Raw genomic sequence first — 11,695 nt, forward strand, 5'->3', positions numbered from 1 at the left:
ATGCTCGGGTCAGCGTGCAGTGTAAAACCACTTAGTTAGGGTTAGGGAAAGATGGTGGGTGGGGTCAAACAATGTATGTTTAAGTGACACACTGGACAGGAACGGCACATGAATCCCGGTCTCCTGGGTGAAAGTCCTGCATTTGTTTGCCTCCGTACCATTAGCCTCTTTCTGATCAAGTAGTTAGTGGAACGTAGTTATAGGAACATTCCACTTCTAAACACTTCTACTAACTACTCGCCCCCAAAACCAGTTCTTCCCATTTGCATTCACACTGGCAAAGTGGCCATAGGAACCGACCTTTTGTTATTATAATCACAGCCATCTAACCCCCACTATGATGAAAAGGGACCCTGCCCTGAAGTAGAAGCTGAAAGACTTACAGGAACTGTGGTCAGAGGAACTTAATAATCCCCAAATTGGTCCAGTCGGAACACGAGAAAAAAAAGGGTTCTAGGAACGTTATGGTCTAGGAACGTTATGTTCTAGGAACAGTATGTCCTAGGAACGGTATGTTCTAGGAATGTTATGGTCTAGGAACGTTATGTTCTAGGAACAGTATGTCCTAGGAACGGTATGTCCTACGAACGGTATGTCCTAGGAACGGTATGTTCTAGGAACTGCAAAAATCCCTCCAGTTGGACTGCCGCTCTTCGTACAACGTTATCGTAGAGCGCCGGTATGTCCCGTACAGACACTAAAGGGTGATTTGCTGGTCGTATCTGACGCTGAGAAACACTGACCAAGAATCCGTATGTGACGAGTTGGGAGAGAGAACAGGTTGTCTTTGTCTTTTCTCTGAAATAGTTAAACAGCTAGATCAGACTGCACAAAGAATGAGGAAGTTAAAGTTTTTTTGTTTGTCTGTTTCAGATTCAGCTGCAGCAACTCAAGCACAAGGTCAGTGTGTTGCATTGTGCATGTGCTTGCATGTGGTGCATCATTCAATGTGGAAACGAATCAAAGTTTTTCTGGTAACACTTTGTAATAATGGTACACACTTTCTCATGAATTCATTCAATACTTCATGCATGAAAAAGAATGAATTGAATGTAGTACTTCATCACTATCAGTAATGTACAATGTAAGTATATCATGTATGACCTAATGCAGTAACAATATGTTAATTAATGCATCAATTAAGATATTTGAATCATCGTGATTTCTGATTTATTTATGATCATGTCTTTGAAGGGCCGCAAACATGATGAAGTAATGAATAAGTCATGTTTAGTGAATCATGATTACAACACTACAAATCTTCAGTATATATGTATACTGCTATGACTGGACAGTTTTTTGAAGATGACATGACCATCATTAATAAATCCGAAATCATAATGATTCAAATATCTTAATTGCATTAATTAACCTATTGTTCCTGCATTAGGTCATGCATGATATACTATTAATCGTACTGTGTCAGAAAGTACTGTGGTGAGTTTAATAAATAGTTGAGAAACAGTTATGTGTGGTATGGTACACTTTTGTGTCTTTAAAGTTCACAATAGTATCCTTTCAATGAGTACATGTCTGTACTATACATTGAAAATGTACCATTTTGTCTACACAGTTGTACTTCAAATGGTACAATTAGATTAGGTACAAAAATGTACCAGTACTGGGCGCCCGGATAACTCAGTTGGTAGAGCGGGCGCCCATATATAGAGGTTTAGTCCTTGACACAGCGGCCGCGGGTTCGACTCCGACCGGCAGCCCTTTGCTGCATGTCATTCCCCCCCCTTCTCTCTCCCCTTTCATGTCTTCAGCTGTCCTGTCAAATAATGGCCAAACAATTATTTTAAAAAAAATGCATTTGGACACTTTTAGTTAAACAAGTTACGGAGTGTGTCCGGTAAACATGCCGTAACTTTGGTAACGACTACACGCACAAAAGTGTATATAAGAAATATTTAACAACCCTGCCTTTAACCTTTGATTAGTTCATATAGAAACAACGGTCTATTTCTTCAAACATTGTAGTTTCAGTAGAGGGAAAGATTTGATTAATCGTTATGCTGATGATGTGTTGATTTATCTCCACAGATGTTGCTGACAGCGGCGCCTCTGATGAAGGTAATCCGTCTTTCTGCTGATGTTGGCTTCATGTGTCCTTTCTACATCTTTGTCTCAGGTGTCTTTAGTGTGTTTGACGTTGATGATTTCAGGTCTTCTTTCCTCTGAAACAGTTCAACAGCTGAGTCAGACTCAGGGGAGATAACAATATTCAAATCAATTCAATTCAATAACATTTTATTTATAGTATCAAATCATAACAACAGTTATCTCGAGACACTTTACAGATAGAGGAGGTCTAGACAACACTCTATAATTTACAAAGACCCAACAATTCCAGTAATTCCCCCAAGAGCAAGCATTTAGTGCGACAGTGGCGAGGAAAAACTCCCTTTAGGGAGAAACCTGGGACAGACCCAGGCTCTTGGTAGGCAGTGTCTGACGGTGCCGGTTGGGGATGTGATGAACAGTGGCAAAAATAGTTACAATAATACAATATCACTGAATGAGGATGTTAAACTCCCTAAAACATACAAGAAAACACATTTTTCTGTTTGTTTGTTTCAGATTCAGCTGCTGCATCTCAAGCACAAGGTCAGTGTGTCATTTAGGATGAATTTAATCTAATGTGTCTTAAATGAATCAAATAATATTTTCATTTGATGGAATAACATCATTAAATCAGATGAATTATGTAAATGGACTGTATTATGATTTTCTAGTCTTAGCGATCACTCAAAGCACTTGATAATAACAACCATAATTTACAGATGTATGAATTTTGGTAGGGCTGAAACTAACCATTATTTTTATTGTCATTTATCTGTGTATTATTTTCTGGATTAAAAGGTTGAAGGAATCAGAGGCACTCCAGAGGAAATGTTTAACCAGCCTTTAATATCTTCTTGGCTTTAAGTCATTAAAACATGTCTACGTGTTTCAAGTACAAAATGGCCGCTTTTTGGCTCTCTTATAGCTCATTGGCAAGTGATCACATCGCAATGTGTATGAGGGGCCGTTAAGGCCATATATCAAGAACGCATGCACATACTCCACTTTCTTCAACTTCAACTTTCAACTTGATTTTTTTCTCACCAAAAGTTTTCATGTGTGAGCTATAAAGTTGTTTATGCACGAGCCATAAAGTTGTATGTGTGCTAGCTATAAAGTTGACCCCTGCAACCTGCATTTCAAATTGTCCTTATGAAAAACACTGAACCAGATATTGCTCCTGACGCTGCCCCATCCGTGTGTGTGAATGGCAGTTGCTTTAGATAAAGCATTAGCTAAATGTAATGTAATATATTATTATCATTTGTTTGTATACAGTCCTTATTTCCTGTTGGTTTATGCTCAGTTATAGTTACAGTTATGACTATAGTTACGACCGAGGGCAGAGGCCCTGCAGTACAGAATCACTGCACAACAGATCAGTCTGGCTATTGGCATGAACTGGCAAAGTCTGCAGGTCTGGGATCCATCTGTGGGATCGAACCACCATCCTTCTGATTAATGGCCAACCACTCTATCCCTGAGCCACAGGCGCGCCAAGTCACGAACATGAACATGGCTGTGATCTTTTTGTAAGAAGTGCTCAAACTATTTATTGGAGCCCTGGCACTGAAATTGGGAGGAACCTATTGTTAATGTAGAGATTATTATTTTTCTGCTGCGTAATTCCATTTCTGGGTGGGGTGGGCTGCTTGAAAACTAACAGAACTTAGCACACATGTCATACCGGGCAAAGATAGCGCCAGGGTTTGGATAAAGTTCCTTTGATGTTCATGAAATTTGGTGGGAGCATTGCTCCCATTGTTAGGAACATATGTTTGTTTCAGAGGTTGGTCCACACAATATACGGTATTACTATGACTAATACAGATACAACTTCAGCTACTGCTAACATATCTTCATCAGTCAATAATGTTACACTGCTACCTGACAGCCAAAAGAGCAGCACACTGATTGGCTTGTTGATGCATTTGATAAAAATAATTGATTAGTGTGCAACATCTTCCATCCTCAGATCCCGAGGACGATTCTGCTAAAAGTGACGACAACAGTGACGAGAAGTTGATCACTGACTCTGACTCTGAGACGGACTCCGACTCTGACTCTAAGACAGAGACTGACGATGACTCTGAGGAAGACTTACTAAAACCAGATGATAGCATCAGCAAGGACGATGACAGCCAGGAGGTGGAGGGGGATGAGATAGGGAGTGAGGAGCATGCAGAAGAGAAGGAAGTGAAGGAAGATGGAGATAACTCTGATGCTAAGACTGATTCTGATTCTAATGAAGGGTCTAACACCAAGACTGATGCTAAGACTGATTCTAATGAAGGGTCTGACACCAAGACTGATGCTAAGACTGATTCTAATGAAGGGTCTGACACCAAGACTGATGCTAAGACTGATTCTAATGAAGGGTCTGACACCAAGACTGATGCTAAGACTGACTCTGATGAAGAGTCTGACACCAAGACTGATGCTAAGACTGACTCTGATGAAGGGTCTGACACCAAGACTGATGCTAAGACTAACTCTGATGAAGAGTCTAACCCTAAGACTGACGGTAAGACTGATAGTGACGATGAGTCTGACAATCAGACAGATTCTGGGGCTGACTCTAAGACAGGGTCTGACTCTCTGGTTGATGATGATTCTGACTCTAAGACTGATTCTAGGGAACAGTCTGACACCAAGACTGACGGTAAGACTAAGACTGATAGTGATCATTCTGACGATCAGACAGATTCTGGGGAACAGTCTGACACTAAGACTGACGGTAAGACTAAGACTGATAGTGACGATCATTCTGACGATCAGACTGATTCTGGGTCGGACTCTAAGACAGGTTCGGACTCTCTGGTTGATGATGATTCTGACTCTAAGACTGATTCGGACGATCAGACTGACGCTGAGGCTGACGTACTAAAACCAGATGATAGCATCAGCCAGGACACTGACAGCCAGATGGAGGGGGGCGAGGCAGGAAGTGAGGAACCAGCAGAGGTGGTAGGGGAAGATAAGGAGATGGGAGGTGAAATAGATCCTATAATGTCAGATGATGACAGCATAAGCGACGACAAAGACGTTACTCTGAGTGACGAAGACAGTCAGACTGATGGTGAAAACGGAAAACCTGGGCCTGAAAGCAAGGACATCAATGACACACAGGACTCTGTGGAGGTGATTCAGGACGACTCTCCAAACTCGGACACTGTGGAACCAAAGGAGCAGAGTTCAGAAACTCCCATCTCCACTAAAGGTAAACTGTGATGGCCAGGACGCCAGCATTGGTTAGAGTTCAGTTCAGCTTTATTGAAAATAGGTTTGTAGCCATTGTAAGCCAATTCAGAGCATTGATAATTCAGAAATTATAAAAAGATATTAATTTAATTTACAGAGACAAGGAGCTCAGTGTGTCAAAGGAAGTCCCCCCAGCAGTCCAAAACTATAACAGCATAACTAAGAGCTGGTCCAAAGCAGGCCTGAGCCAGTTCTATAAGGGTTGGTAGATGAATCTGACGACTATGAAGAGAAGCAGAGAAGAGAAGGGGTGCCGTGTCTTTCGATATATACACCCTCCTCGCTGCAACTCCTCACTCCCTAACTATAATTCATTTCAATTAAATTTTTATTTATAGCATCAAATCATAACCGAGAGTTATCTCAAGACACTTTACAGATAGAGTAGGTCTAGACCACACTCGCAGAGCGTAGGGCCACAGTGACAGCTCCAACCAAGATCTTGGTGCCATCCTAATCCAAGGGAATATTCTGGGTGGAAAAAGAAACATAAGGACTCCAGGGAGTCCCCAGAGCTAGGTTAGTAACAAGCATTTCTGGGACATGGATGCACACAAACGGAAAGAGAGAGGAGAGAGCAGTTCAGTGTGTCAAAGGAAATAAGGAAGTCCCCCGGCAGTCTAAAATTCTAAGTTTAACTAAGAGAGACAGGTTAAGGAGAGGAGCCTGGTCGGGCTAGAACTCTCTCCAACCGGATCAGGCTGTACTGGCCTGCCTCCCTCTACTCTACTTGCTCCCTAGCTATATGCTTTATCTGGTAGCTGAAGGCTCTGGCTCCTGAACCCAGACTGGGAGCTGGTTCCACAGGAGAGGAGCCTGATAGCTGAAGGCTCTGGCTCCCATCCTACTTTTAAAGACTCTAGGAACCACAAGTAGCTCTGAATTCTGGGAGCGTAGTGCTCTAGTGGGACAATAAGGTACTAAGAGCTCTTCTAGATATGATGGTGCTTGACCGTTTAGAGCTTTGTAGGTCAGGAGAAGGATTATTAAATTCAATCCTGGATTGTACAGGAAGCCAATGCAGAGAAGCTATTACATGAGTGCTCGTCAGTATATTAAACTATCAAAAAGATAAACAAATAAAGTTATATAAGAGTTATATATTTGTCTGTTTCTGTTGTTTCTGTCTGTAGTGCCATCTGCTGACCAACCAGACAAACCGGACGACTCCACCTCCACCACCGCAAAGGGTAAAGATCATCACACCATCTCACAGCCAATCACAGCTAAGATCCAGTCAAAGCATCACAGTAATTTAGTTTAGTGTTCGCAGTGTCAGTAGAAGACCTTTGGTTTCATTCTGGATTATAGATGAACAATGATTGTAAATTTGATGTATTAGGCCTATTTGATGATCTTTTTAAATCTGTGTTTTCTTCTTTTAGCTGTGAATTAGACGCTCAGCCTCTGAACTGTGGAAGCTCATCGCCTGCAGGTATCATCACACACTGTTTATTTAGGTTTCTGGTGGCGCTGCACTCTAGTGGCCGTAGTAGTTATGATGGGAGCAAAGCAGGAAGTTCATGTACAGTTTGAAAAGAAAAGGAAACAGAGAGTTATTTTAACTTTAGGGAACAAACGGATCTATGTCACGTCCTGGGTCACCGTGGTAACCTTCAGGAAGTGAAGTCACGTCTGATTTGAACCCAAACCGCCATCTTTTTATCAATTTAACTCAGTAGTGTTGGGGTCTAAACCTAACCAGACTGGGACCATTTCACAACGTTAACCACGGGTTTAAAACAGCCACCGTTACCTTCTCTGGTGTAGATATGAGGACGTGTTTCCGGGGGGGGGTGGGACACATTACATTACATTACATACATTACAATACATTACATTATTACATTACATTATTACATTACATTACATTATAATACATTACATTACATTGCATTACAGTACATTACATTATAATACATTACATTACATTACATTACATTACATTACATTATTACATTACATTACAGTACATTACATTACTGACACTAAGAAGACTCGACACAACATGAGACTTTGGTCCAAGTATCACCAGGGACTCTACACCTTAACCAAAGCACTGACAACATTGGTTGTGTTCACAGAGTTTACTAAAAAGAAAGGTTTTAACAACTCACGGAGCTCTTGTTGTTTCCGGCTGCTACCACCTCGGCAGTCACAACGAGTCGACATCAACACAAGGAGCCCCAGATTTAGGATATCTTGGTCACCGATGGAGTTAAGGTGTAGAGTCCCTGGTGGTACTTGGAGCAAAGTCTCATGTTGTGTTGAGTCTTCTTAGTGGTAAAACATAGATATTTTGAGGCTAGCATCAAAGTGTCCCTAGCTCTCCCATTCAAAAGGCCATTTGACCCAAAAACCAGAATACGGTACATCTTAAAAGTGACGCTTCCATCCTAAATATGCTTTTAAACTACAGTTTGACTCGGGTACATTCACTAAAACCCTAGGTCGCATTTTGGAGAGAGTTACGCTTTAATCATTTCAAGATGTATTTCACAGCCATATTTAAGTTTCCCTCAACTGCAGAACACCTGTCCCAGGTTTCTCCCTAAAAGGAGTTCTTCCTCGCCACTGTCTCACTGAATGCTTGCTCTTGGGGAAATTACTGGAATTGTTGGGTCTTTGTAAATTATAGAGTGTGGTCTAGACCAGGGGTTTTCAAACTTTTTGTGTGTGGACCACTATTTGTGATCAAGAATTTTCGCGGACCACCTCATAATACACATAATAAAATATGTCTCCACACAGTCCTACCTGAATTAATCTGCAGCTGTTAATAGGCTACTAGCACTACAACTAGAACGGGTCATCTCATCAGTCCAACAGGCTCGTTAAAGAAAGCTTACTGCACACAACGGCTGCCACATATTTCATTTATTTATTGACTCAAACGCCCGAGGGCATAATCAGGTTCATTTGAACAACAGGCTTATTTCCATAGCAACGGAGTATTACATCTATACAGTAATAAGAACACTTGGATTTAGTCAATATTTGAAAACCTTTGGAGATTTTAGGGTTAGGGTTAGGGGAGCGCCACTAGACTATTTTAGTAATCACACAATCACTTGACAATTTAATTTCAATTTAATAGCAATATAAATATTCTTATTTTATTTATTTATTTATTTATTTTTATGGGAATTTCCTGGTAAAATGAAGGTTAAAAAACTATTTTTTAATATTTTATTTAGCTTTTCCACGGACCACCTGCAGTACCATTACGGACCACTAGTGGTCCGCGGACCACAGTTTGGGAATGACTGGTCTAGACCTGCTCTATCTGTAAAGTGTGTCGGGATAACTTGATTATGATCAGATGCTGCGCAGTGGAAGCTAGCTGTCAGATGAGTCCATGAAAAGGAAAAAATACCCCAAAATACCCCAAAATCAAACATTCATTAATTTTTAGTTTTTTAATATCTGTTTATATTATTTATAAAATGAAAATGAAAATACCAAAAAGATAGACTGACCCCTAACCCAGGTAAGATGGCCACCATATATATATATATATTGAGGAGAAAGTATTAAATGACATTAATAATGATCACAGTATTTTTGTGTTTTCTCTCCATCAGAGTCGAGTCCGCGATGGAACACAGTTGCTATGACAACAGCAGCAACAAGCTAAACTGCAACTAAACTTCGACCTTCAGCTTCCTGTTTTCTCCCCTGCTCCTTCCTGATTGGTTGTCTCCGCTTTCTTCAAACTCTGGCTTTGGTTTAGAAAAATCTGTCTTTCACCAATCAAATCTCTGTCTGTCTGCCTGTCTGTCCCCCTATCTGCCCGTCTGTCCCCCTATCTGCCCGTCTGTCCCCCTCTCTGTCTGTCCCCTTATCTGCCTGTCTGTCCCCCTATCTGCCCATCTGTCCCCCTCTCTGTCTGTCTGTCCATCTGCCCGTCTGTCCCCCTATCTGCCTGTCTGTCTGCCCATCTGTTCCCCTCTCTTTGCCCGTCTGTCCCCCTGTCTGCCTGTCTGTCTGTCTGCCCGTCTGTCTCTCTGTCGGCCAGTCTGTCTGTCTGCCTGTCTGTCCCCCTCTCTGCCCGTCTGTCTGTCTGCCCGTCTGTCTGTCTGTCCCTCTGCGTCACATTAAACCATCTGTTCTGTTTTTGTATTCAGAAGAATTGCTAATAAAGTTTGAACTGTCAAAACTTCTCTCACTGCTCTCTGAGTCCCCCAGTCGTTATTATGATGCATCTGTGAATCCATAACAATATTGTAATCACACACTGATTGTAAATATTGATTTGTAATCACACACTAATTGTAGATATTGATCTGTAATCACACACTGATTGTAGATATTGATCTGTAATCATACACTGATTGTAGATATTGATCTGTAATCACACACTGATTGTAGATATTGATCTGTAATCACACACTGATTGTAGATATTGATCTGTAATCACACACTGATTGTAGATATTGATCTGTAATCACACACTGATTGTAGATATTGATCTGTAATCATACATTGATTGTAGACATTGATCTGTAATCATACACTGATTGTAGATATTGATCTGTAATCATACATTGATTGTAAATATTGACCTGTAATCATACACTGATTGTAGATATTGATCTGTAATCATACACTGATTGTAGATATTGACCTGTAATCATACACTGATTGTAGATATTGATCTGTAATCATACACTGATTGTAAATATTGATCTGTAATCACACACTGATTGTAAATATTGATTTGTAATCATACACTGATTGTAGATATTGATCTGTAATCACACACTGATTGTAGATATTGATCTGTAATCACACACTGATTGTAGACATTGATCTGTAATCACACACTGATTGTAGATATTGATCTGTAATCACACACTGATTGTAGATATTGATCTGTAATCATACATTGATTGTAGACATTGATCTGTAATCATACACTGACTGTAGATATTGATCTGTAATCATACACTGATTGTAAATATTGATCTGTAATCATACATTGATTGTAGACATTGATCTGTAATCATACACTGATTGTAGATATTGATCTGTAATCATACACTGATTGTAAATATTGACCTGTAATCATACACTGATTGTAGATTTTGTACAATAAATGGAAAAGTGCTATATAAGTTGTAATATTATATTATTATTGTCATAGATACACTTGAGCTCAGAGAAGATGATGATGATAAAATCATGTTTTCGGTAAACTAGAGAGGAAACAGGACTGATGGTGACCGTGGGAACTGCACGGTAAGAGTTACATTACCGACGGAAACAGCCGAGGACATCACATGTTGTAGTTTCATGTTCAACCTGCGAGCTTTACTTCCTGTATCGTTTATAATCAGGCTGTATAGATGTAATAAAAGGTTAATAACTGGCTACACAACAGGTTATAGGTGTGTTAAGGTCATGCAGCCTGTTCTCATGAACCGTTCATATATCTACCAAAGTTAAGCTCTGTAATTCATACGTATTAACGTAGTTATTACTCTCAGTGCCACATGTACTGCTGCCATGTAAGAACTCTGTGGGCCGGGTTAGGGTTAGTTTCAGAGGTTTACCAGCATGGTCATGCAGCCTGTTCTCATGCAACACATTCTCACTCCCACCTGGTAAAATATGGATGCTTGGTCAGGTGTCTTTGGCGTTGTTATTGACGCTAAAAGTCTCCTTTAGCGTCATATAACGACCTTTATTATCTGAAATATATACATATGATATATAATTGTAAAAGGGTTCTCCAATGTTTTTCTCAGTTAGCCTTTTAAAATGATATCAGATTAGTGAACAGATTGGTTTTGATTTTATTAGGATCCCCATTAGCTGATTCCTGGGTTCCACACAAAACATAAAACATTACATTTTCGGACAAAACAGTCATATAATATAACAATAAGAGCAGTATAGCTAGTATTATTTTCCTTGCATATATAGATATACATATTCCTTTCCATGTATTCTAATGGTAATATATAATATCACAATAAATGGATGGCATAAATGGCACAATAAAAACCGTTGGATGAATGGTTGCTGATAATGGGTAATGTAGAAATTACATTAAAGATCGGCCACTTCTTTCTACAGCAGTTGAGAACCCTTTTGACATTATATATCATATGTATATATTTCAGATAACATTATATATCATATGTATATATTTCAGATAACATTATATATCAGATGTATATATTTCAGATAACATTATATATCAGATGTATATATTTCAGATAACATTATATATCAGATGTATATATTTCAGATAACATTATATATCAGATGTATATATTTCAGATAACATTATATATCAGATGTATATATTTCAGATGACATTATATATCATATGTATATATTTCAGATAACATTATATATC

The 11,695-nt window shown here is 39.6% G+C and overlaps 1 protein-coding gene across 1 annotated transcript in view; it reads left to right on the top strand.

The window, feature by feature from the left end:
- stm (starmaker) overlaps window positions 1–9,500 on the top strand; it is a 16,720-nt gene extending 7,220 nt beyond the window's left edge. The window contains exons 8-14 of the mRNA XM_078268393.1: window positions 874–900; window positions 2,047–2,076; window positions 2,584–2,610; window positions 4,043–5,287; window positions 6,462–6,518; window positions 6,714–6,763; window positions 8,913–9,500. Of these exons, the coding sequence (XP_078124519.1) occupies window positions 874–900; window positions 2,047–2,076; window positions 2,584–2,610; window positions 4,043–5,287; window positions 6,462–6,518; window positions 6,714–6,724 (1,397 nt within the window). The 3' untranslated portion in view covers window positions 6,725–6,763; window positions 8,913–9,500. The remainder of the gene's footprint in view (window positions 1–873; window positions 901–2,046; window positions 2,077–2,583; window positions 2,611–4,042; window positions 5,288–6,461; window positions 6,519–6,713; window positions 6,764–8,912) is intronic.
- Window positions 9,501–11,695: the final 2,195 nt, after the last annotated feature.

This window comes from Sander vitreus, chromosome 14 (assembly GCF_031162955.1).
Source record: "Sander vitreus isolate 19-12246 chromosome 14, sanVit1, whole genome shotgun sequence".
Taxonomy (NCBI): domain Eukaryota; kingdom Metazoa; phylum Chordata; class Actinopteri; order Perciformes; family Percidae; genus Sander; species Sander vitreus.